This window comes from Oreochromis aureus, linkage group 23, assembly GCF_013358895.1.
Source record: "Oreochromis aureus strain Israel breed Guangdong linkage group 23, ZZ_aureus, whole genome shotgun sequence".
NCBI classification, from domain to species: Eukaryota; Metazoa; Chordata; class Actinopteri; order Cichliformes; family Cichlidae; genus Oreochromis; species Oreochromis aureus.
The window spans coordinates 30,723,807-30,751,640 of NC_052963.1; the positions used below are offsets into that span (position 1 = coordinate 30,723,807).

Consider the following 27,834-nt stretch of genomic DNA (forward strand, 5'->3'; position numbering starts at 1 on the left):
TGTTTTTAGCGCTTTTAGGCCAGTGTCTCTTTTTACATCGGCTTCACAAGTAGCTTCTGTATGAGTTGTAGGTTTTATTTTGCAGTTTTAGGTATAATAATTCTAACATTCAGAAAAGTTTATCCTCACTAACTTTTCGTCAATCCTCACAAGATTGGTTGTGCAGTGCAGGATAAAAATTGACTCATGTACCCTATGCTATTTGTTTATTTATTCATCATGATTCAATACTGCAGTCGATAGAAACTGAGGAGCTGAAGCTAGCTACGGATTCAAAAGTCCATTCAAATGGCCAAGAGACCTCTTTTAACTTCAAACCAAGCTCATCTTCATTTAGCGTCCTTTGATAATATGAAAGGAAACTACAATGTTGTATTAGAAACACCCAAATACATCATAGAAAGTGGACCACACATTTAAACAACTTCTTAATAAGGCACATACCTACTCCTGGAAAAGTTTGAATATAATAAATCTGAAAAGTATGTGAAGTCAACAAGTTCTTATAACTTCGCCAGTAGTGTTGGCACAAACCTGAATTTGAACTGCACAAGCCTCTTAATGCACAAGATAACATTACGGATAAATCATTCACAGATGGATACAAGTACCTAACTTTTTTATAAAAGTGAAAATCAAAATGATTATCCTTTCCATGATTTATGTCAACAAAGCCAAGAAAATCAGATAAAATAAATTAGACTTGTCTCCTTTAATGATCTTAGTATGAAATCATACATGTTTAACCATGGAGAAGTTGACTTTTGTTGGCTTGTTTCTTTCTTTGATTTATGTGAAAGCATGGGAGTAGGGTGTTTTGGTTCCATCAGGATGCTGGGTCTTTTCACCCAGCATCCTGAGCTAATTGTGTATTATCTTGGTATCATGATGATTTAGATCCTGTTTAAACACAGTTTAGTCGTGTATTATATTCTGATATGTTTGAGTTTTGTGGTTTGCCTTCATTATGATTTATTCCCTGAGGTTGTGTGTTTGCCTCACTCCCGTGTCGCCCATGTGAGTCCGTCGTGTCTTCAGTGTTAAGTTCACCTCCCCGTGTCTATGCATATCTCTCTCGCCTCTCTGTGTGTCTCAGGTCTGCATCTTTATGTTTCCTGTTTTATTCTGACAGTCTTGTCTTCCATGTTTAATGTGTTTAATTTTGCTTCCCCTCTGGCATCATCTTCATTTGTATCAGCTGTGTTCCCCGTGTGTTTCCACTCCCCTCGTCTCCTCTATATTTTCTAGTTCTCCCAGTTTAGGTGTAGTTTAGTGTCGAATTGTTTTGCCTCGCCCTTTGTTTTGTAGTCTTTATCAGCCACAATAAACGGCTCGCCCTTCGTTAAGATTCCTGTTTTGTCCACGTTTTGTTTGTCTGGATTTGGGTCCACTACTCTTCACTTCAAGTTCAATTCAATTCAATTTTATTTATACAGCGCCAAATCACAACAACAGGCACTTTATATTGTAAGGTAGACCCTACAATGCTACATCCAAATATATTCAAGTAATACTAGGAGTCCTGGACGGGCCCCTTACACCTCTCACTGGAGATGAGGAGAAAGTGGTTTGCACGAAAGAGTCTGAAAGGGAGAGTGATGGAGAGCACAGATTTAAACCATGTGAAGTGGAGGCTGATTGGCTCACAGGTGGATAAGAAGATCATTGGACTAGGGTAACGATGTCAGTATTGAGATTGACAGCTTGGGAAACCAGTAGTCATGTAAAGAACAGAAAAGCAGCATAACAACCAAGAAAGCAGGAAGATCAGTGATTACAGATGTTCCTTCTTTAAATTAGGCTAAGCTTCATTTAATAGTGATTAGACTAATGTTGCTGCTGCTCTTTCTAGATTAAACCAACTGAGTTCACTAATATATACGTTTCATGAGTGACATAAAGTCAATGTAATTTAATCTGTTTTCAAAAATATTTCAAAATATCAAAAAAATAATTAACATGTCATGTACAGATCAAATCAGATTAAAAAAAAAAAATCCAGAACATTGCATTTATAATATTACATCTGTCTTAAATTTTAACTTGATCAAATTTCACTTGCTAAGCAGGCCTTACCTTTGAAAAGAATCTGTTTTCTTCAACTTTCTTGGGAAAAACAAAAAAAAAACAGTTTTTGTTTGTGTGCAATTTGGCAAATAATCAGCTTATGTTTCTAATATTTCTTGAGCTGTTTGAAGTGTTGAAATTTGCACATTTGAAATTTTAAATTAATCTACACTTCTCAAAAAATAAAAAGTAACTCCGTTCTCTGTTATGTAGTTAAATGAAAAAGGTTTTCACAGTTCTATGCAGTCCACTTGTAGACCTGTACTGGTGGATTTAAGAAGGTAAGTACCAGCTATGTGCTTCTGATCAAATGCATCAGCAAATGTGACCACCTCTATAAAAGCAGAAGTTTTGACAGTTTGTTGGTCTAGCCGACTCAGGTGTTAGCACAGTGCCACAAACCTCCCATGAGTGGACCTCCCAGAAAATTCACCCCAAGGTCAGACCGTGCTCTGAGAAACTGCACAAACCAACGAGCGTAATCTCACATACTACTCAACTCAACTGTCAAGAGTCGATGATGTGGGCTTGTTTTGTGGCCACAGGCATCTTGCAGTCACTGTGTGCACCATGAACTCCTCTGTAAAACCAAAGTATCTGTTCAACAACTAAAACCCGAAATGCTGTGGCAGGAACTTACATGACAGAGCTGTGCATAAATGAATCCAAGCAAACCTGAATGAACTTGAAGTAACATTGTAAAGCAAAGGAGATCAAAATTCATCTTCAACCATGTGAGGGGGACTGACAACAGACATGGACCTACAGATGTTTGGATAATGGGGTCTACATCCACTGCACACAGTCCTGTGAAAACTTTCTCTTTCACAACTACTCCAACTGACATCTACTGAGAAGGAAAAAGGGATGTGTGCAGTGTGCACAGGGGAGGCTGTGGAATGACATTACTCTTTTAGTTATTGAGTGTCTCCATGCCATCAGCTGGAAGGAACAAAAGGCTGCAGCACATGAAAAATGAACTTACTTCGTATTTATTATGTATTAGATTTAATTACTTTTTAATTGCAGGTGCCGGAGCGCAATTCTGGGTCGCTTGCTCAAGCACCGGTTAAGAAGCTATCAAGGGACTCCAATGGTCACACTGATTAAATATTTTAGCCTTTTGTGAAATATAAAATCAGCCGTTCTGACAAGGTCATTATAACTAACCAACTACCCATGCTGCTGTTAGAGGCACCAAACAGCAGTAGACACTGTCACTGTGCCCTTCCATCATAGTGATTGTGGTTCTGCTAGATGACAGAACACACATGTAAGTAACCAGATCTGACTATAGATACAAATCAAACAAGCGTGACAAGGACGTGACCTTGACCCAGTTTTTACCTAAATTAAATCAGCCCAAGCTTTTATTGGTATCTACCGTCAGAGAACATTTGAACACGATATCTTAAAAAGAGTGGATGCTAGAGTCCTAACAGACAGACAGACAAAGAAAAGGAACCGATTGCATATTCCTCCCTTCAGGGGGAGAATATACAGATGATCTAAAGCTTTTGATTACACCCCCACTTTGGACCTTTGACTAGTGATCTCATTGTAAAGCAGGTTCAAGAAGAGAAGACAACAAAAAGCTACAAATTTAGAAGAATATACATACAAGTAACCCTCCCACTCATAATTTTACACAGTCTCTAAATCACATGCAGTTCCTCATTTGGGCAGCCATGATTTAAATCCCCATTAGCCATGTATCTTGCATTGAGTGGATCCACTTCTTTTTCAAGTTCTTATACATATGGAGCAGAACAGCAATAATGCAACATAAAACTTGCTTCACAGTATTTCACACATATTTATTCCTTCTGACAAAAAAAGTGAAAAGGGGAATAATTTACACTCAACAGTGTTTGATTTTCCTTTTTTCCCCCCTTTTTTTCCCAGGCGGCAGCTTTTCAGGGCAGAGCAGCAGTAATTCATTGGCTCTGCTCAGTGCATGTGCAAGAAAGTGAGCGCTCCTAGATTAATTGATGAATTTATTTTAGTCAAACTGTCCAGCTTAAGAATAAACACAATGAATCATATCAAATTACATTTACTTGGAGACAGCTGACCTTGACTGATAGTGAGGACTTTTTCTCTCCAACTATATTTCTGTCTCATAACAGTAACACCTCTGTGATGTTTGATTTTAGCATCCGCACAGTGTCTGGGGCGTACACTGTCTCCCCCCCGACACCTCTTTGGCTGTCTACTTTTCCACTAGATTCCAACAGAATAAATAGCTTCTGCTGTTCAGTGTTATTCACAGTTTATGGCAGTAATAGACATGTTAATTGTTCTAGACTGCCATTAGCATCCAAGCTAAAATTAGCTGCTCCATCATGCCTGGAAAGCATTAAGGCTTAATAGCACTCATTTATAAAGGAAGTTACCATTCACTCACAGGACTAAGACTATTAGTCTAAGAGTGCTAAACAGTCTTTAAAATGTTTACTTTGACAACATGAGGTGCATTATATGCAACCGAAACACATAATTAGGACATTTTGTCTGCTCAGTGAGGCAGTAATGCTAACTAAGTCTTAAAAATGTCTGTGATTTGTTTGTATGATAGTGTTGCTTTCAAATAGAAAGATGGAATAAGCATTAAATTACCATTGAATTCCATACACTGTGTTTCTGCTATAAAATATCATTTGACAATTTGGGAAGTTAGTGCAGCCTTATGTCATCTCAGTTCAAAAATGAACTTGGTCTTGAAACAGGAGAGAAATCCAGGATAATGATTAGCCCTGGCAAAGAGGGTGGTCCTATGTGTGGTTTATACTTATGTTCAACTCTAGGCATAATTTTTAATCTAACTGATAATCCAACTAATTTGCAACTGCAACCACTACTTTGTAGCAGAATGCTGCCTTGTATGCATCACAAACACAGCTCTACCACACTAACACAACACACACAAAACACATCTTAACATTTTCTTAATATTTATGTTCTTTGATCATATTTTTGAAGGGAAGGAAGTGTCATCATGATGGTCTAGACTTTATGACTCACAGTAATGATTCTTTGCTCCACCTAATGTGTCCAACATGATGACTGGAGCTCACACTCAGCGGTTGCAGAGGTACAGTTACTTAGATATTCCCCTCGATAACAAACTTCAGTGTGAATTACATGTTGATGCTTGAGCTAAACAGTCCAAACACAAATACCTTTTTCATTATTCTGAGATGAGGTAAATATTTTACAGAACTGTCCTTGAATCTGAGACTCTTTTGATCAGTTGTGTAGGTTTCTGTTGTACAAATAGCCAAGCAATAACATTGCATGGTTTGGAAATGTAACAATTGGGCTGTAAGTGTTCTTAAAAGATACTAGTATCTTAGAAAGTACTCCAAAGGAGATAAACTGTGTGGACATTTAAAAAAAGGCAGGTCCTTCTAAATTTAATGCCATAGCAGATAATCTGAACCATCTAGCCTGTAGATAATTTGCAATAGTGACTTTAGATTTTGCTTTCGAGACACTTGCATGGATAAACTAATGGAGTCCATCTGTCATTCATTCTAATGCTTTCACTATGCTGATGGAAAGCACTTTGGATAACACTTTAACTGTGCTTCTTGTAATACTGTTTTCTCTCTAATCTGTATTGCACTTTGTTGTGTGTGTGTGTGTGTGCGTGTGTGTGTGTTTTACACAAACTCCAGTTGCAGAACAAACGTCCCCTATAGTCATAAAATGAGGACAATGTTAAACCATGAACCTTAAGTCAATAACGTCTACAATAACTGCATTATGAAAATACTTGAGTACTGAAGTGCTGGAGAATTGATGCACAGGTTAACTCTCTTCATTCTGTTCACTTTGCTGTTCATTCTTAAAGCACTTGTAATGTCTTTGCTATTAACATGCAGGATAATGACACCGGGCTCCTTGTTAACAGAAGTGAACACACAGCAGCTGATAATGAACACAAATGTGCGTACACTATCCCTGGGAGGTCTGTAAAGTACTGCAGCCTTAAACTCACAGTGTGTGTTTGTCTCTTGCAACCACACAAGCAAAAATACTGAACTTTATATTTGGTGTGATTTTTTTTGTTTGTTTGGGTTGTAGAGAAAATGATTCCACCTCTTCTGGTTAAATTACTACAAGGATCACCAGCGACAGTGAAAGGCATGTAATACCAAAGAGGAAAATCTGTTCCAGTAACACAAGGTTTAATCAATATAAAAAAGTGTAACGTGAGGAAAACCAACATGTACAGTACAGCTTATAGTCTCAACATTAAAAGGAGAAAATGTCTTATTTTGAAGAAATTTTAAAAAATTCAGAATAAAATAAATTTGGGATTTAGCCTTTTGGAATTTCCTGGTTTTGCTGCAATATTGTTGCAACACAGTCTGAGGGCAGATTGTGATCATGGACACATGGACGTAGCTTCTGGATCTGAAAAATTAAACCAGTGCATAGGAGCCTAAAAACGTGTACTCCATATGAAGGCCGCAAGATGCTGCAAAAAGACTTTCAGTCCCAAGTCTAGAGATAAACAGCTTTCTGACGTCTCCTCTGGGAAAACTTTCCTGCTCAGTTTATGGGCTCAGTCACTTTTTTTTGGTTATCCTAAATAAATAATTAAGTCTGTTTTGTTATGCTATTTTTCATTAATGGGAGTTATCTGGCCAATTTATTGTTGATCAAAAGTCATTAGCCAATAATACAGTCAGACCCACCCTTCTTCATTACATCCATTTTTTGTAAACAAGACAGTCCTAAACTCAAGGCCTTAAGACAGGACTATAGTGGATGATGTCAAATAGCTATGTGCATCTTTTATACTGTCTGTGAGTGTTATATAGTTACAATAGAAAATACTTCAGACAATAGAAAAAAAAAATCAAATTGTAATCAATATCTGATGACTACTAAACCAAACCCAGTTCTGTGGATACATCCAGAAACACTTTTTCGAGATACTTGACAGCAAGGACAGATTTTTCCCAGTTTCTGTCTTTACATATATAGTTCTGGGAATCCATCAGCTCTAAAAGCAATTTTTTTTTTCAGGGCTTTCAGAAGTAGGAAAATCCAGTAGCTCAGCCATGATGGCCCATGCCATGAAGCTCCCAGTGTACGGCCTTTGTGCTGTGGTTTGGAACTCTGATTGAGCAGAGTGGTGGCAAATTTTACATCAATGTCCCTCAGAACTGGGTCAGCCCACTCTGTCAAACACTTCTGCCTCCTTGGATGTGTCATCACTTACAGTTGATGAAAGAATATCTAAGAGGGGAGTCAGCTTTTTAGAACGGCTCACTGTTTCTCAAATGTTTGTAAAGTAAAACTGTATGGCTACTGTAGGTGCTTGGTTTTATACACCTGTGGCAATGTGCTGTGCTTACAATATCATACATTAATTGAAATAAAACTAATAATAATACCAGTGTGGAGGAACTCGGAGGCAAAACCACTGGAAAAGTCTCATTAAAATAACTCAAGTGTGATGTGAACTAAAAACTGGGCGCATAGATGTTTGTCAGATATTCATTGGCTCTGCTGGTGAAATTGAACTTTAAGAGCATTTTTTGGAGAGTATTTATCTTTACTAATGAACATGATGAACGAGTCAACACTTGGAATATCCTTTTAATGCTGTGAGCAGTCTGAAGATGCTTTCAATGTTTAAGCCAAAAAGTACATTCCAGGTAAAACCCTTACATGATGTTTTAACTTTGGGAAAACGTGTTGAGTTATGCGTAGGACAACTTTGACTCCTTCTAACGGCATCGGCAATGGTAGGGGTGAAACATCAGTCGAGTCCAGTCAAACTTCCTCTTTTCATTCACTCATGTTACATTTATATCCCAGGTGTTGATTCAAGTAGAATTTATCTGAGGCACTACATGCAGTAACCCCCACTGACTGGCCGATTAAACCGACTGCAAAGCATCAGACTTGGGTGGAACTGTAACTGATTGATGTTGGCTTTAAAGTTTATTTTGACTGTAATATCACTGGGACACGAAAGGAGGTGGAGGTACTAACTGTGATTAAGGATTATATGAATCACTCAGATCTCGAATTCCTCCAGAGGAGGAAAGACATTTCCACTCCCTGCCTTCCACAGCCACTCATGGGGTACAGTACATTGAAAAGAAAAGGCCTGCAGCTCATATAAACATAAAGCTGCAATGTTGATATTAAAACATCAAACTCAGGACACAAATCTAAAGTTAGTGCAGGGCAATCTCCACACATCATATGCACCATTATTTTAACTTGTCTGCCAATTTAACTTATATCACTGCATTAGAGGATGATTCCAAATAACAAGACAAAACAAAAAAGTATGATAAATAAAAATTAAATAACACATCTCATGCATAAATACATTTTTAATATCATCAACATTTTATATTGTTGGGTTTTTTTTCTTTTCTTTTTTTAACTTCATAATTTCAACAAATCTACAATTTTTGCAGCATGCAGAACTTCCTGATTTTGGCTTTCTGATAAATGCAGTATACTCCCCCACAGACTGAGTAGCACATGAGCTATCATTGCCATCTACCATACATATTTGCACTTTTTTTTTGGCAGTAAAAAATCCACTCAGTTTATTAAGAAAGTATCACAACAAAAGTAATTTCTGACTTTATATTTTAAAGTAATCCCTCAACATTAAAGATAAAAGCTCAAAGACCTCTATGAGCAAGCGTTTGGAGACAAAGAATTAGAAAAAAGACCTTTAGTCTCATGAGGGTGACCATCTGCCTGGATCCGTAGGGGAAAGGGGAAAGAGGAAAGCACAAAGAACTAACATACAACAAAGAGGACAAAAAAACAAACTATGAGAGAGAATAATACAAAGTTAATATAATATGCACTAGTGGAATATAAGTATGTAGAGTGCAAAAGAGAGGAGAGACGAAATATATCATTGGAGGGCCTCCAGCAGCCTGAGCCTATAGCAGCATGATCATGGATGCCTCACGGTAATCTGATCCAGCCCTTAACTAACCTCTATCACAAAGGAATGGTTTTATTTCTAATCTTAAAAGTAGGGAGGTTGTAATTGACTTGAAAGGATAGTTTTGTTCAGTAGTAGAGTAGTTATTGCTGGCCAGATTTTCATACTAAGTCACTGCCAAATATTTTGACACCTATTCCAGTTTGTTGTTGCAATGGATATTGGAATATATCAAAGTGTCTCACATGCAGCAGCCAAATTCCATGTATCATATATCCTATTATCCTATTATACCTTTGTAAATATTGCACCTAACCATCCTTAACTTGGAGGAGAAGCCTCACTGGTGTCATATGCTGGTTTTATGTTGTAGAGCAGATACAGAATCTTCATAGCACTCTGACTTTGAGTCTAAATTGTGTACTGAAGGTCAATGCTCCTTCACACCCTGCAGCCCACGACCTGTGTCTTAACACATGAAGAATCACTCCATTTACTTTCTGAGACTGGCAGTTCAGCCACTTTAAGAGAAATCAATGTACTTGAGCCCCGAGGAGCGCAACACTCTGCAGTCACTGCCTTTCTGACCTACAAATGAGTATTCTGCTACCCTCAAAGGCTCATCTCTATTTATATACATGCTTTGCTTTAGGTGTGTGGCAGTGAGTAGCAAATGTGACAAAAACACAAAGAGATACAGAATGCAATTGTTTAAGAACAGCAGTTTGTGTTTTATAGTACGCTAATGAATTTCATTTGACAAAACGTTTGATAATTCTGTTATTCTCGTGACTTTTTTGACGATATAGGCAACATTTTGAAATAGTTTCATGTGAGGTTGTGCCTTTTTTTTTCGAGATCTGTGAGCTAATGACACCCTAGCCCTGACATTTGTGTTTCATTCAGCAATGCCAAATTACATGTGAAAAGGCTAAAAATGCAAAAACATGACATGCAAAATGGGCCGGCCTAAAGTGCCATCTTGTTATACACAGATCCATGATATGACATGAGGTAGCGCTCTGTGGTGTTGATGGCAGTGAGCTTTGCTGTTCCCAGGGAATCTCTTTCATCTTTCCCAACAAACCAAACAAAAACCCTGTGCCAAGTATAAAGCAACATTATGTTATTATGTTTACTCTGTGTGTCCCTATAAAGACTTATGAGAATATATGAAAAAAATATGAGCTGTCAGCACAATGAGTGCTCCATTTCATTGTTACTGTTCAACACAGATGTTAAAAATCCAGTACACCTGGCAGTCATCTAGAATTAATAGAACATTACATTATGTATGTAACTAGCATTTGGAGTTTTAATGGGCTTGCTCCCACTTTTACCAAATTTATATCCATGTTAAAAAGATTTTATGCCTTTAACTAAACCGGAATTACTTGAAACTCACAGAACGCCTCTTTACTGCCTGTCTTTTTCAGTTTTTAATTTATTGTAAAAAGGTTTATTTTTTGATGGCTGCTGCTTTTATTATTATTATTATTATCATTTCTTTTTGCATTTTGAAAAATACAAATATGAAATGTGCTTCACAAATAAAACTGCCTTACTGGATAAATGTAATCATTAATTTAATTGAACTGTGCTGCCGTGCTACATTCTGCTATTATGAACTTAGATGTAACTTCAGATAAACTAAAGGTGCACATAGCAGCATTTCAGACGTATTCTCCATACAACACCTGAAGATATCACATGACTATTCATGCACGCGTTTTCATGTTAAATGCATAAATGCACAACAGCTGCTCCTCTATAGAGAATGAACTCAGCAACCCCTGTTTTATTCATGTTTAATTAACCACTGATGGCGAATGTTGATGTTTCTGTTGTCTTCCTGAATCGGTGAAACAGAAGTGACTGATTTGACTCGGTGAATATGGTTGTCTGCACCAAACTTCCCAAAGTTATTGCCTACCACTGAGCTTTAGACTGGGTAGGCCTGGGGGTCCTAAAACGGATTAGTATGGATGTTATATATATACATTTTAAAACATGCCCGAGGTATTTAGTGACACTCTCTTTTCTTTATGTCCTTCAACAGGAATCTGTTATACAGCCTTCCAGGAAAGACTCCTCAGTTTTCCATCTTGAAGTTCCCTCAGGAAGCTGTCCTGCCTTGCAGCATCCCCAGCAAAGCAATCAAACACAACTCCGCAAACAAAGAAGTACTTTTCCACAGCGCCACAAACCAGTCTCTGTCTCTCATCCTCAGGGCCATCCAGTCAGCTGAGAGGCTTGTGTGTTTTGGTTTGGACTTGTTTGAAAATTATTCAAGTGAATGAGGATTTTTGCTGAAACGGACGTAACTGGCACATATTAAATTAATAAAGTTTAATTCAATGCAAATAGCAGAAGACGGCTGATCTTCTAACTAATCTTACCCATCATACTATAGTCCTGAAAAAGGTTTAAGGTCACAGGAAATCCACCTATTGAAAAAACAATGCTCAAAGACATTGGAGCTGCCATTCCATAGTATCACCAGTCTATAATGTGTAAAGTATAAAGGTGTTCACTTCCACACCTCTCCAGTAATTAGTGTCAAACAAATGACAGCGATATGCAGTTCGTATCATAGAGAGACATTTCAGAGACTTGATTGATGAATGTATTGAAACAAATTTAACACACACTAGGGCTTATACACGCATATGATGCTTAGACGGTGAGGTTCTTTAAATTGGAATAAATTCTCTACCAGTGAACGTAATAAACAGCATTAGTACTTTCTTAGTACTTTACACCAGGTATGTAATTTGTGCCTGAAAAGTTTCCATCAGGAGCAAATCCCTGCACAAGATTACTTTAGAAATCATTTTTTCAAGTAAAAATATTCAGTCTTTAGAGCTGTAGACACAGTACTGAAAGCTGTTGTAAAGCCAGTGGGCAAAAATGGTTTGGGTCAGGGTAACTTTGACAACCTTGAAATGTTGTTTATACTAGAAAACAGTTCATGTTAACTTTGCACTCACTGCAAGCACAATTTTTGGGACAACAAAATTTAGGAAAGCTGCTCCCTAAAATGTTCCAAATCCGATTTTTCATTTGGTGTCAAACCAAATACTAGCTGCCCAACCAAATGGCTAGTTTGCTTAGTTAATTAAAAAGCAGCTAATATTTTTTAGGTAATCCAGAGGCCTTTTTCTGTTTTACTAAAAAATATTATAAGAATTCATAATAATTAATTGAATGTAATATAGATTTTGCCTCAGGATGCAAACAGTTGCTTTTGGGCAGGGGAATGCAACGTTAGCATTAGCAAAGTTAGATGCAAATTGTAATATTCTTATACTCAGCTCTCTGTGTGGCTGCGTGTAGCAAAAAGCCATTCTAGTATCAGCCTACCCAACAATCACCCTTTTGCTGTTGCTGTAAGCAATGGCATGTTACTGTAAGGTCTGCTGCATTTGATGAAGCGCATCAACACAACTCAACTTGACACAGTAACACAAATAAAATCAGCTATTCCACAATTTCCATGTTGTAGCATAGTCAGCAAAAAGCGTCTTAAAAGTAGCTGTTTTAAATATGTCTTCATAGATGACTATGTGCAATGCCACTAATTTCTCCTGCTGACAAAACTAATACAGCTCATCAGTGTCAGGTGAAAAGAAGCGGTTGTGTAATCCTTATTTTGAAGTATGAATGGTGGCTCAAAGCTGGGACTGGCTGTGTCATGCAAACGCCATATGTGAAAGACAAGTGAGAGAAATGCAAGATTAAAAGAGGGGCAATCAATAGACAAACACAGTCAACGTTAGTGTAAAAGGCATTTTTTTAATCAGCTGAATCAGATATTCTGTTTGGCTACTCAGAAATCCAGTCCAGTGTAGTATTGCTGACAATCTCAGTGTCTACATATATTGGAAAATAGGTGAAATATTTTAGCATGCATTCATTTAGTTTTAAAGCAGAATGAGCAGCAGCACACACTGTAATGGCAGCTGTTTGACAGTTGCTTTCTATCTCCATTTGTCATTTATCCCATTTTCTCAATGTGTGCACAACATACTGCAAACTCCTAGTGTTCTAAGTGACAACAGTCCTCTGTCTCTTTATTCTTCGCACATTCTCTCACTAATTATTATCACAATCAAGCAATCTCTCTCATTCGGCATCAGTTCGCTCTCACGACAAGACACTTCTGAGTCTAAGGCTGATGTGCTGTTTTTAACAGCCTGCACATGCACGGATGGAGAGCTGAGCAATAAATCTCTTTTTTCGTCACCGTTTTTAATTAATATCATGAAATAATTTGGGAAACAAGAAGAGGATTGTTGTGAGCAAGAGCAATAGTATATCCTGGTTTGTGGTTTTTAAGCTGGAACCAATCTAAAGCTGTGAATGACAGATCAACAGCTCGATAATCCTTGAAATAACAAGAATCGTGAGATATAAATGATAGAAAAATAACTGGTTTCAGGTTTTTTGTAGTTAGGCATGATGTTTGTAATAGTAGTGACTGTGATAAAAGCAATAGGAAAAAGATAACAATTTTATACGTTATATTTCTTATCTTGACTTATTTATATTAGTTTGAATGTGATAGACTTTTGTAGCATAATTAAGGGGTGGGAGGGTAATGGATGGGCTTAGATTTTACATCTTGTAATTTCTTATTAAATTAGAGATTTGTAGAGATTACACACTTATAAAATGTTCTGAGAAATAATTAAGCATCTGGAGAAATACCAACAGCGTTGACTACAATTGTTTTTCTTCCCCAGATAATCTGTCTGCTCTCTCATGTGTTTTAGTGTTTTTGCATTAATTGCGATGCACTCAAACAGTTGAATTTCAACCTTTCAAATATTATGTTTTTTTTTTTTTATTATTTCCTCTCAATTTCTAGAAAATATTTGATACGCAAAATTTTTGTAAGCTAAACTGATCATTTCTACATATGTTACTATCCAGTTTGTAAATAAGCAGAAATGCAATACTGATTTGATAAGAAAAAAACAGTAAAACTCTTCAGGGATCAAAAAATGTAAATGTCGAATGCTTTAAATAATGTGCCTTTTATCAGAGGAGAAAATGCTTTAATTTATTTAAATGGCAAACCAAAAACTTTAATTGACTGACACTGGAATCTCATCAATAAGTCACTGATGTGGCGTTAAAATATCTGATTATCACGATCGTTTATTGGAGTAGCATTACACTGCATTTTGACTATATGCAAAACAAGTTTTAGTGGTGATGTAATTGTTTAAAAGTAAACACAGAAAACCCATTCAGCGTATATCTAGCTTAGCTATAGATTATGGATTGGCTGCTTGTGGTAAACAGACTGGACCAACAGCTGTAACTGTAACAACTGTTGAATTTTTAAGTTAAATCCAACTTTTGAAAATTGATTGTTGTTACTAAGATTTTTATTTTTTTTAACTAGCTTGCTGTTTTAGCTAGTTAACAGATATGATAATACATATGTCATGTAATTAATCAGAAATTCAGTCAATACAAATGGCTAAAGGTTTTAAACTATCATGCATGCTGTGCATTACATACAAACCAGGCACATCAGTGGACTACCAATACAATAAGCATGTTATGCCTGCTCCGGTTCAGGTCTTTATTTTGAATATTTAAAAGACGTATCTTCCCTTTTTTTAAAAGAGTTGCTTTGTTGTTTGATTAGTCTTTGTACACTTTGTAAAGTAAATGTATTGTCTGTTGTGTATTGTTCATGCGTGAGACATACTGATCCTGTCACTGTGTCACAGACTTAACATACAGTAAGCAGACTACAGTTCTAGATGGACTGTAAATTACCTAATTATCTACCACATACAGTTAATCCGATTTCTGACAAACTAAAAGGTCATTTTGATTCCATTTGGTCTGATGGGTTACAGTATGGCCAGTCTGCTTCACAGCATACTCTTTCATCTTTTTTGGTTTTGGTTTATACAGTAATTGCATGAGCCATGCAGAGTGTCATCATTACGTCACCATTTTGTACATGGATTATTGTTTTTGGCTATTGCTATTGGCTGTTAATATATTGTACATAAACCACCAGAGGTTCACAAACTTTTTTTTTTTAATGAAAAGGTTACAGGCATGACAAGATAATAAGGGTACGAGGATAAAATATCACGTAAATATGATTATCTGCAGTACAAATTGCATAATTGCACAAACACAGATTCACCTGACCTCTTAAGAGGTCTCAACCCACAGGTTTAAAAGTACTTGACCTGGCTGAACTGTGTGCTGTCTACTGTGTACAGTATTTATTTGAAATTTTGGACAGTTAGGCTAAACCGATATGCAATGTGAAATATATATTTTTTAATAAAATTAGACAATACTGGAAACTGCTGTATTGTGGAATTTGCACAAAATCTGAATGTTCTGTTTTCTAATTCTCAACATTTGCATTCTGCAGTTATTAATCACACTGTGTTGTTATTGTTTTCTTAATTGTACATTTAAAATGGGAAAAAAAATATTGTTTTAAAATGCTGTCATTAGTCGAATCATTCGGAGATTTAGATTTAGTATGGCCTGGTTTCTTATGCATGACATATTAACACTAACCTGCTTATACAGGTTGTTGGCATGGATTTTTTGTCCTCTTCACTATGTAAAGTCTTGTTGAATTTTTAATGCAATAAAAACAGTTTTAAACTTCTGCCTTCATTTCTGCAACTGTAAACTTACATGTGCCATTATGTTTTCAACATTTGGAATAATGTTAGAGTTGTAGCTAAGTTAGGCACTTTAATTCCAAATTAGGGTGACAATAGGGATAAGGTTAGGTTATCTCTGTTTATGAAATTGTCACCTATAAAAAATACTCACACGGGAAAACTTATGAAAGTAGAACTGCAATTCTGAAATACATGTATGAATACGTGCTTGTTTAGAATATGGCTAAATGGTTAAAACACAACCAAAAGTGTAGCTCTATTGTTAAAAGTAATTATTAAGATGAAAGCAAACTAAATTAGGGAAAGTAGTATGTTTGGATAAGGAATAAACTGAATAAATGAAAAGAAACACTTAAAGGTCAATACATTTTTTGTCAACTATTATTTGCCTGCAAAATGAGTTCGAAAATACAGCTGTCAGTTCACCAATCAATCTATATTCCTAGCCTGACCTATGGCCACAAGCTATAGGTAGTGAAGAGGAGAAATGAGCTTCCTGTGATAGAGGAGCTCCAAGACATAGTGAGGAGTTTAATCATCCAGAAAGGGTTCAGAGTAGAGCTGCTATTCCTCCACATTGCAAGAAGTCAGTTGAGTTGGTCATTATGCCTCCTTGACACCTAATATGTGTGTTTGGGGCAAGTCCAACTGGCAGCAGGCCCTGGGGCAAACACAGGATATGTTAAAGAGAGATTATGTCTCTCAGCAATGCTTTGGTATACTCTCTGAAGAGCTGGAGGGTGGAGGGGTTACTGGAGAGTGGGCAAAAACAGATTTTAACATTTTGGGTGCCTGCTCACATCCACCCAGGTCAGCATCACCTGTGAAACAGAGTTCAGCTTTTTCATGTGCATAGGGTACAGTGGTAGGAATTCGTAACTTTACCAACACAACACTCGCAGTCAAGGTTCTCCTTGCTTCTGATAGGTTCAGGTTAGGAGAAGCTGGGTTATGGGTGTTGTTATTATTATTAATGTACATAGATTTCAGAAGCTTTTATTGTTATATTGGTATTTGGCTTTCCACCGTCAGAGCTATCACAACTCAGAAGCCTGAGAGATGAAACTTGTTTACAAACTTAAAGAAGTCCATGTACCTCCTTTGTTCAAGCTATTAAGGCAAACACGATCTGAATGACAGCACCTATACAGACATGCTGGCTTTCCATCCTTAGCTCTACTCCATGTTGAGCTATATGGAGTTGACCTACAACTCATTTATTTCAGCATGATGCTCCAATGCTGTAAACAGCTTGTGCTGTAAGGGAGTTTTTAGTCTTCAAGCAGCCACAAATGTTGAGTGTGGTTGAGGTCAGGCAACTTTTGGGTGAACGTCCATGACAGTCAGCAGGTCTTGGGCTTCGTGCATGAGAGAGCTCTAATGTGTACTTGGGCTAATTATCGTGCTGCAGTACGGATCTTTCTACACAAAGATGAAAAGGTGCAGCGTGCTGCTGTCAATAGCATGCTAAAGCAACAGGAGTTGGTACAACAGCAGGAAGAAATGCTGGCCAATCAAAAGCTCACAAACAATAACACAGAGCACATTCCGATGTCAAAAAATTTGATAAAGATGCCACCTTTGACGTTACAAGACAAAATCTGTTTTCCTTTTCTGCAAGTCTTCACCCTAACAGGGCTTTTCCAAAGGCTCAGTTTGGCCATCTGCATATAGACAAAAGGCCAAAATGCATAGAAAAAGCTATATTATGTCCCATGTAAGTGTGGACGTACCCTAAGCCAGATGCCCAAACAATCTCATCTGGTTCCTTTTGATGTGGAGGAGCAGCATTACTGAATAAACAAAATTATCGAGCTCCTCATCCCATCTAAATGCACAAACTACCCTTTTGTTTCTCCCATAAATCTCTGCTTCAGATAGAAATCAGTACGTGGACATCATTGCTTTCTTTAGCCATTATACATACACAATATTTATTACCTATTTGTCTTTATCAATATCATGTTAAATGCAAGCACTCTGTCAAGTAATTTTGTCACATCTACTGAACCATCCCACATCATGCCTCAGCAGTATTTTCTGAAATATTGTATAAAATATTGAATAAAAACGCTGCTTCTGTCTGTGTGCTCCCGTCTTCTGGTCTGCTTTTATCACATTAAGTCTGTCTTTTGCAGGCTGCTTCCTCTTTACATGCTCATTATATTATTCACCATACCTGTTTCGAGCTAGCTTTGACTCAAACGTCCTTTGGGTGGATCACGCTCCAAACAGAAAGAAAGACCATCGGGCACGCGCAGCATCCCGACGACAACGCGTGTACGCGCGCTGCGAGAGAGAAAGGAGGGAGAGGAGGAGAGTGAGAGAGGAGATTGGGGGGGACAGAGATAGGGTAGTGAAAATGATGGCGACCGATTCAGTGGAGATAAGAAACCAAACGAGCCCCTGTCCCATCCCTGACAACAGTCTCAGCACTCTGTCCATCAAAATAACGCGGAAAAACCAGGACAGACACTGGAAGTTGCGGTTTATTTATCTGCAGTGCTGTGAGTACCGACACACACCACGACGTTTAGAGTCAAACACCGAACACAGGCTACACAAGTCCGCTCAGAAAATCATGGGAAATGTGCCGCATCCCTGTTTTAGGCGACGTTTGGTTTGTCGCAGCCGAATAAATTTATCATATCAACACATTTGAAGAGCCGAGCCTCCATTCGTGTTACAGAGGGGGTGGAGGAGGCGGATAAACGCCCCGAAGGACAGGCACGGGGAGGACGCTGTTTCCACTAGAAAAATTAAAAAATAATTCCTGTTCATAACGCAGTAAATATACATACCTAGCTTTGCAAAACCTTATGTTTTACAACGCTTTACATTTCACTTCGGCATGCATTTAACAAAGGAAATATATGTTTATATATATATTTACTTACTACTTCAAATTTAATTTGAAGTACTAAGTAGCAAGTTATGTGAAAAAGGTTTCATGGAAATATATGCTAAAGAGTCATATTTTCACACAAGAAAAATGAAGCCACACTCCACACTACGGTGTCTGACAGGATATTTAATATTCCCAACCAGTAAAATTTTGCACTGCAGTGAAAGTTTAGTATTGGTCTACAGGCTGTCACCACTTCCTATCAGTGAAGCAGCAGTGTTGAGTATGTGGGTTGTGACCATTACAAATTGGCCAAATCTTCTCTGCCAATTCCAAGCACTTTATTCTGCTGTGGACTGTGTTTGGTGTCCTTTATTGGATTAGATGATGAAAGTCTCCAGAAACAACATATACTGGCAATTTAACCCATCATTCATTAAACAAATAGGGGCCTCAGTAGCATGTGGAGAACCATATACAGCCATAACAGCTTGCCACCTCCTCCTTGTGGTGGCCACCTGCTTGGGCACACACTGCTGTGGGATGGCGTCTTATTAGTCACCCAGCATTTGTCTCAAGTCAGCCAATGTGGTTGATTTGGTCACCCTGGCATGAACAGCACACCTAGACTGGAGATATGGGATTGCCACTGGTTGGAGAATATCATCTCCATATTTCTCTGCATTGAGATTGCCTCCAATGCTGACAAGCTTGTTTTTCCAGTGACCATCAGATTGTAACCACCAAAAGCTATTACCCTGTAAATTCAGCAGTCAGCGTTGCCCAGATTAACAAGGTCCACTTCAGGAAGGAATCAGGACACAGTGATGAGAAGTGGGCTAGTAGAACAAGAAGGCATACGTGTCTGGCAGCACATATGAACCAACTGCTAATGGATAAGATGCACCCAGAATGGTTAACCAAATGCCAGACAGTCCTGATCTCCAAGGATCCCCAGAATGGACCAGTCGCATCCACCTCGTGGTCAATAACCTGCTTCAGCACCACATAGAAGCTCCTGTCAGGTATCAGGGGCTAAGCTTAACAGGCACGTGGCTCATAACATGAGCAGGGCATAGAAAGGAATTGGCAGAAACATCAGCTCCTGGTAGATAGAGCACTCATCTCAAGACTGTAAGAGGAGACTGACCAACCTGTGCGCTCCCTGGATTGAGCAAAAGAAAGCTGTGACTCAGTGTCTCACACATGAATCCTGGAAGGGCTAAAATTATACAAGATTAACAGGACCCTAAGAGCCGTCATCAGGAACAAGATGCTAGCAGGCAGGGCATATATGGAACACTATAACAAAGTAGCTGGCATGGTCTACGGAAACATCTGTGCGAGTATGGCATGGAGGTCCCGAGGTCAAAATGGGATCTGCCCCCTAGGGTGGTTGCGAATGACCAAACTAAGATCCTGTGGGACAGATGCACAAACTGGTGATGGCAAACCAACTGAGCATAGTAGTGGACAAGCAGAGGAAGACAGACATACTGATAGATTTAGCTATACTGAGTTATAGCAACATCAGGAAGAAGGAACATAAGAAGCACCAGAAATGCCAAGCGATAAGGGGGCTCAAAAAGATGTCAAGTGTGAAGGCTACAGTGATCCCAGTGGTAATCGGAGCACTTGGGGCAGTGACCCCCAAACTGGGTGAGTGACTCAGATCCCAGGAACAACATCCAAGATCTCTGTCCAGAAGAGCACAGTGCTAGGAACAGCAAAGATACTGCATAGAATCCTCAAGCTCCCACCACTCTGGGGAGGATAAAGAGCACCTGCAGGGCAAGTGGAGAATTTTAAAATTCCCCTCTCGCCCCATCTCTACTAGGTGATGTGAAGATAGATAGATAGATAGATAGATAGATAGATAGATAGATAGATAGATAGATAGATAGATAGATAGATAGATAGATACAAAGCTGTGTTGCAAAGTTTTATTAGACTTTTAGCACTGAAATGATTAAACTAACATAAAACAGGGAAAATCTAACTACATTGAATTGAAACCACAAAAATATATGTAATAAACATTACAGGGGAAAAATACATATTTTTGTGTATCCAGGGTAAAATTGCCTACTTCTTCCTGAATTAAGATGACAGAGGCAGACATCTCAGATTTAGTGGTTACATTTGAATTTCAGATGTATTTGATAATTAAGTTGCTGTCGGTGTACTTATATGCTTATATAAATCCTATTCATGCTATGGCAGGTATTATCATTTTGGCAAAACAGGGATTACATTTGAAGGCAAAACTGTGTTTATGAAATTCACAAATTTAAACACAAATGGATAATGTTTTGAGTAAATTTTGCATTTATGTGACCATTTCAAATTGACTAAATCAAAACTCAATATAGGGTATTGTGCGATGTTAGTGAGGGTTCCTTTGCCTTTGTCAGGCTATACAAACTCCATCATTTCCACTGTGTATGTGTTTTTTTTTCTTTCTATCCTATACTGAGCAAGATTTTCCTCTTATATTTGACAGAGACTCACACCAAAAGTCTGAGAGCTGGTAGCCCTGTTGATATTTGATCTTACCCGTACAAATAATTTATGCTGTTTTCAAATTCTTCTACAGAAAGTGGAAAGTTTCTCCCAAAATCAAAATTAGACTTTCTGACATCATGACTGGAAGCCAGTTTGAGTCCAGCAAGCATCATAGACCAGGGAGCTTTGGGAACCTGATGCCTCCATTGCAAAAACTATCAAAAATGGACTTTATGTGATGTATGAGACAGCTTGTCGACACCCTAAACATCTGCAATGATATTTTTGAACATATTCATACATTCTGGGTTTTTTTAAAAAAAAAAAAAAACAAGGTGTAAATGTCATTTTTGAATTTCTTATTATGTTATTAAATTGCATTGAAAACCTTATCACACACAAATTATCATTCAAAGCAGGTCTTTCATATATCTTCAAATATTGTCTTGAGGGACTCTTTAAGGTCAGGTTAAGTCCTAAGTCATCAACATTCAGAGGTTAGGTTCATGTCCACATCACGAGACATGTCACGTATTATAGCTTATTAAAGCCTCCCATCGCTGTACTTTTCTCTAAGCTTTCTCTTTTTGCCAATGTCACTGTGGCAAAGTTTCTTCCATGCACTTGCTATAAAAAGAAAGTTGTCTGTTTGTATTTTGTGAGTAAGAAGTGTCAAACTGTTTGCATGAATAAAGACAGGGGTCAATCAAAAATGAAGCATCCAAATCAAAATGCTATTTATGAATAATAAGGTCACTTTGTCCAAGTTCCATGTTCCTCTCCTGCTGTTACAGTCTATATCTGTCTAAAATGAGTTATTGAGTTGTTATATTACATGCCTGCCCAGCTGTGAGAACGCAGACAATATGAAAGATTTTCACGACATGTCTGATTACCGTCACCATATGTGCCTCACTCATCTTTGGACGGCATTGAAAGAGTACAGAAGAGGACTGATAAGAGAATCGTAAAAAACGACCAGGCTGATTGAAAATGACAGCCTATTTCTAGTGATGATGGGAGGTCCTTAGAGTCCAAGTGATGGATCCGAATTCGACAGAAAAGTGACCTGTCTCGTCAATACAACCATCAGCCTGTGGTTGGCGAGGCTGGTTGATGGTGTTTATTGTAATTACCCAAAAAGGTTTCATAGCTTTCTGACTACTCTCTGGTAATATGTAGCGCAAATGTAAAAGCTTTTATGTGATGGTAAGGCTTCAGATGTTGTTTTTAAAGTATAGTTTGAGCTACTAAAACTAAACTGGGTTAGGGTTACGGTTAGGTCCATAAATGATGCCTTCGTACACCTTGTACTGTGAAACTGTCTGATGAGTTCTGCATTTGGCTGAATCTGAGCAGAGAGTATGGCCTTGTCCACATCACAATTAGTCTTGATTTCTATGTCAGCAGTCACATTATCAATAAACACTAGTGATCTTGTTCCACTGGATCCACTGGCAGCCATGCATGGCCATGTCCATCTCCACCTTCAGATAATGTGGTGTGTTTTTGATCAGGAGCTGTTCTTCTCCTTCTCAATGCATTTCTCCTCCCATCACTCTGGTGAAAGTTAACTTTGGTTGCAGCTATTCAAAGAATTTCTTTAGATGGTTTCTGACAAAGTTTAATGTGGCCGTTCGGTTCTTGAGTGTAATCACAGTGCTGTAAAACCTCTGCATTTATATTCATGAGAACGCGTCTTGATTGTAGACTTTGACATTGACACGTTTACCTCCTTGAGAATGCTCTTGACTTCGCTAGATGCTGTGAAGGTTTATTTATTTGTTTGTTGTTGTTTTTTACCAAAGAATAAATTATGCCATCATCAACTTCAATTTTCTTCCTTGGTCTTTCAGGCCTTTTGGTGTTGCTAAGCTGGCCATTGGATTTCTGTTTTTTAAGAGTGTCTGTATTGTTGATGTGGCAACAAGTAATCAAATCCAGATCTTTTATGTGCTCGATGTATTCCAGAGGTGAAGGCCTCACCTGAGTCAATTGTCCAGTTGCTTGAGTCTTTAAAAATGGAGAATTATGTATACAAATGGCTGTGATTTTGAAAAAGTGAATGCAGCACTTTTGTTAAACCCTATGAGTTAAAGCTGAGATGGTGCATTTCAATCACATGTTTGTTGTTTGATTTAAAATCAGCTGGTTGTGTACAGAGTCAAAAAAGGGGATTGTTCACATAATTATTAAAATTCACATGTCGACATAGTGGCCTGCAGCTTTTTTCTCTCTTTTAAATACAGTGTTTGTTAGATATACAGTGTAATATTAGGTGGGTGTGGCCATATGCTAAATAAATCCTGCTACCGTGTGGTGTATGGAGTGCACTGGTTCTACTGACACTGTTCCACTGCTTGAGTTCTTTCCACAGTCCCAATATTGGTCAGACCTTAGTTTGGACTAACTGTTATGCAGTGAAGAATGAATCTGAGAGAGTCTCATTTCCTCATGGTGGTGATGTGTGACAAATCGTATGGCTGAGTGATTTTCTCTGTAGTCAGGTTTGAACGCCCCCCTGCTCTAGTAAACGTAGCATTACCCACCCACCAGAATACATACTATGTGGTCCCAACACAAAACTATTGTTGTGGCTAGTGAAAAAGAAGTACCCAGGAGTTTTTTTCCCCCACTTTTAGCATGATGAGACAAAATGTAGACTATACCCACAGGAGAGGTTGGTTGACTACAGTGGGTAGTGACTAAAAGTGGATCAGATGGAGAGCTTACACTGCATAAAGGCATGACATGTCATGGTCCTTTATTGTTATTTTCACTTGTTCTCCCTCCTCATCAGGCCAGCAGAGTTAACCTCTTTCTGTTCTCTCTTTTCATGTGATGTTGCGGCTTCTTGTGTGCACATTAATTTCAAAGAGTGCAAAGGTGTGCATGTCCTCATCCATGTTGCGGTTTGTGCAGAGATACCAACATGAAAGTGCATCAGTATTAATTGCTAATACTAATATTATTCTCAATAAGCAAAAACTATGCTTCCCAAACATAAAAATTGCAAACTCCATAACACTGACCAGGACCATTCATTTGAGTTAGTGGTACATTATAATTATGGAAAATGCTAACAGCTTCATTTAGCTGTTTAACATTTTAGTGTACGTTGATATCTGTGATATCTGCTGCTTGATGGAGGCAGTGTGAAGGATCGTTTGGGGTTATTCACTGTAATGCTGAATTTAAATCTCAGAGTGATAGCGGTTACATAGAACGAGTTGTTTATGTGAGGCCGAGTGAGCTCAGAGATGATGTGTGCAGCTCTGAAAAATGTAGTTCCTTCCACAGCTGTGATTACACTGCAAAGGCCGATTGCACAGTGGAGTTACAGTGAAAGCTCTGCTGAGATATCAGGAAGGGTGCTGAAGTTATTTGAGTTTGTGCTGCCTGGTTTATTTCTTTGTCTTTTATGCTAGACCATACACTCAATGCGTGCCTGCTTTTCTGTTCAGTATCTGTATGCTTTACCTAGAAAATGATAATGTTAGTCAGTGTGATTTGTCAATTTAATTTACCCTTAAAAATAGCTGTAGAGTGGGAAGGCACTATATGTGTATATATGTATATACGTATGTATGTATGTATGTATGTATGTATATCTTCAGACTGTTAATTGAGAGGTGCTCAACAAATATTGAAGACTTTGTAATGTAAGTTTTGGGGATATATAAGTAGAACCCCTACTTCTTTGGTCTGAAGCTGTCATGTCAAAACAAAAAAATATCATATGGTTTTGCTGTCTCTTGTATAACCTTTAGTGTTTGAGTCAGCTCCATCTACTGCAGGGGTGGGGAACTCCTGGCCTTGAGGGCCGGTGTCCTGCAGGTTTTAGGTATCACCCTGCATCAACACACCTGAATCAAATGATTGGTTCATTAACAGGCCTCTGGAGAACTTGAAGCCATTTAAATCAGCTGTGTTGGATCAAGGACACATCTAAATCCTGCAGGATGCCGGCCCTTGAGGCCTGGAGTTCCCCCACCCCCAATCTAATGAATGAAAGTAAAGAAGGTCCTGGCTGCATTCAGTTTGATGGTGTGTGTTGAACACTGTTATATTTAGTATTGGCCCTATAGCAGCTGATCGTTGCATGCACTACTTTTTGTAAGATGGCATAGTTTATGTACCAAATGTGTGTTGTTTGAGTTGCACTTTGAAGACATCCACCAAACAGTGCAAAGGCTGTTGTGGGCTGTTTATGAACTGAAGCTGCGGCAAGTAATGCTACCCTGGAGGGTGTGGCCTGAGCAGGAAGAGGCCACCTTTGACCATGCGTTCTCAGCTTAAGGCTGTTGCAGACATTCCTCCTGATTTGTTTCACTCAACTCAGTTGGTATTTGCAATATATTTAATTTTTTCTTTCTGTGAACCTCGGTGTTATTTTGTATGTTCTAGTCAAACATTATTGTTCCTACAAGTAGAACAAGAAATAATCATAATAATAATCACTTTATGTCTTCCCAGACTTTTTGACCATTGCAACAATACTCGGAACTGGAATCTTAGGTAAGTATACGCAGCTTTTTTTTGTTGAGGTGCATGAATCACAAAGTTTTTACCCCATCAATTAAAACATCTGATAAGCAAACACATGTCAGTCTGGCCTGGAGGTTAACATCTTGGGCTGGGGTGTATAGTCCGCAGCAGCAATAGCACTTAAGCTATTATGGTTTTGTTTTTTCTGTGTGTGCACTTGTTTGTTTCTGTACTAAAAACAGTTGGACAAAGCCTGTTCTTCTCTGTTTGTTTGCTGGTTTTTCTGAGTCATTAGCCTTGGGTTTATTATGGTCGCTCAGCACTTGACCATATTTGTTTTTAGATGAATTAACACTTGCTTTGATGCACTAAGAGTAGGTTAATGAGTTGACATCTTGTGAGATGCACTCATTTCTGCTTATGGAACACATGTACAGCCAATCTCAGTGGGAGATTTTCATGGAACAAAACACTGAAACTTAAATCACTAGTCGGAGTGAGAATAATGCTATGAATGACAAAGTAAACGTTCAAGTGAACTCTTATCAGGGCCGATGAACACCTCAAAAGCAAAATTTTACATACTTTTACGTACATAGTTGTTCCCATGCTATCCTTCCTTGCTGCTGCTGTTTGACATGTGCTGAATCCTTGTGCAAAAAAAAAAAACATCTGCAGGGATTCAGAATACACATTTCTTGAGGCCACTTGGAATTGGATGATGAGTCAGAACAGTAAGTCAAGTGACTTAATACTTAATGTTAAGACTGGCTGGAGGTAATTTGGTGTAGAGCAAAAAAAAACTATTGGAAAAACAAGACAACAAATTTAGAGGCAGCGTTTAAAACAACCAGAGTTCTGAATGACACAAAAGAAGGAATATCGTACATTTCAGTATGAGATGAGCAACACTACAAACTGCTCTGAGAATTTACTGAATAGTAGAAACAAGATCCTTCCCACACAATCTCAAAATAAACCCGACTCTTCACAGACGTATTTATTAAAAGTTTACTGCACTGGAGTATTGTGACTTGGTTAACACAGCGGTCGAAACTTTAGGGAGCTGTATTTTTTCTTTCTACTGGATGTACTTTTCTAATATAACTTCACTTGAAGCATAATTAAAGCGCTGTCCATCTCCTGGCTGTCATTGGCTGTGCAAATTTAAGTGTGGTTTATGAAGTGTAGTTAACACCAGAGAGATTTTTGTAGAGGTGGAAATTACATGGAACATTACATTTAAGTACTTTGTTTTCAGCAGGGTCTTCATGTAGTTCCACAAAGGTGGAGCCCTTCCAAGTTAATACTTGTTCAGTCACTTAAATCTCATATTGAAATCAGCACCATCCATTAAATTTTATGGGAAGTTTGAGCCAGAGTACAGAGGAGTGTCTGAGAGAGCGAAAAACGAGCCGAGATGGTGATAGACAGGCAGGTGGATATGCTGACAAAGAGTCAGACATTGTCTAGCACATATCTTCTGGTAAACTTAGATGGGAATGAAATTCAGAAATAGTTCCACATCATTTTCATTTGCAGGTCTTCCAGTAACGATAGCCCATGCTGGACTGGTGCCTTTCCTGTTCTCCTTTATTGTTGGATTCTTTGTCCAGGTAAGTAATACACAACCTCTGATTTTATAGTTCATGAAGCGACCACAGCCATTTCAACCACAAAACCTACATGTATTTCCCGTATTCTTTCCCATGCAGGCCTTGCTAATCTACCTGTTTGTGGAGCTTCTTCAGAAATGTCAGGTGATGCAGCTGGAATCCTTAAAGGTCAGTAACTGAATTAAACCTGTGTAGTGCCTATATTTTATGTTTTGCTGTCCAAAAGTACTTAACTGGCAAGAAGCTAGAAGCTTCATTCTGCACTAATAATAATCAAAGACATGAAATATAGCTGGAGCCTTTAGGAAGGATTAGGGATTAAGGGAATGAAAACTTGATACAGAAACATGATACAGAGCACGGATTTAGAACTTTTTTTAAACACAAATCTTTACCCTGATACTTTCCCTGCATGTCAAACAAAGAAGTGTATTAAAGCTTAACTTACTTATTCATAATTTTCTGGTTTCATTTTGGTCAAGTGGAAAGCTAAATGACTCTACTTTCTGTGGTAATCATAGACAGGTGTTGCAGAGTGTATAGTCATGGATCAGGTGGGTGTGGAGGATCCAGTTCATACTGAGGAAGAAGATGATGACAGTGAAAATGCAGAAGCAGGTGAGAAGCCTGTTATACAAAATTTAATTCTTTAAACAATAATTTTATTGCTGAAGGAATCAAACCTGGAACACG

At 38.1% G+C, this 27,834-nt stretch overlaps 2 protein-coding genes across 5 annotated transcripts in view; both read left to right on the top strand.

The window, feature by feature from the left end:
* Positions 1–15,643, top strand: part of LOC120436365 (inactive N-acetylated-alpha-linked acidic dipeptidase-like protein 2) — a 483,232-nt gene extending 467,589 nt beyond the window's left edge. The window contains exon 21 of the mRNA XM_039607291.1: positions 11,067–15,643. Coding sequence (XP_039463225.1) covers positions 11,067–11,307 — 241 coding nt within the window. The 3' untranslated portion in view covers positions 11,308–15,643. The remainder of the gene's footprint in view (positions 1–11,066) is intronic.
* A 2,358-nt stretch (positions 15,644–18,001) lies between these two features.
* si:ch211-51h4.2 overlaps positions 18,002–27,834 on the top strand; it is a 78,537-nt gene continuing 68,704 nt past the window's right edge. For all 4 annotated transcript variants that reach the window (XR_005610207.1, XM_039606641.1, XM_031726669.2 and 1 more), the window contains exons 1-5: positions 18,002–18,194; positions 25,514–25,555; positions 27,068–27,141; positions 27,241–27,309; positions 27,663–27,759. Coding sequence is in view for 3 of the 4 variants with exons in the window: in XM_039606641.1 (XP_039462575.1) it covers positions 18,050–18,194; positions 25,514–25,555; positions 27,068–27,141; positions 27,241–27,309; positions 27,663–27,759 (427 nt within the window). In the remaining variant the exon portion in view is untranslated. The remainder of the gene's footprint in view (positions 18,195–25,513; positions 25,556–27,067; positions 27,142–27,240; positions 27,310–27,662; positions 27,760–27,834) is intronic.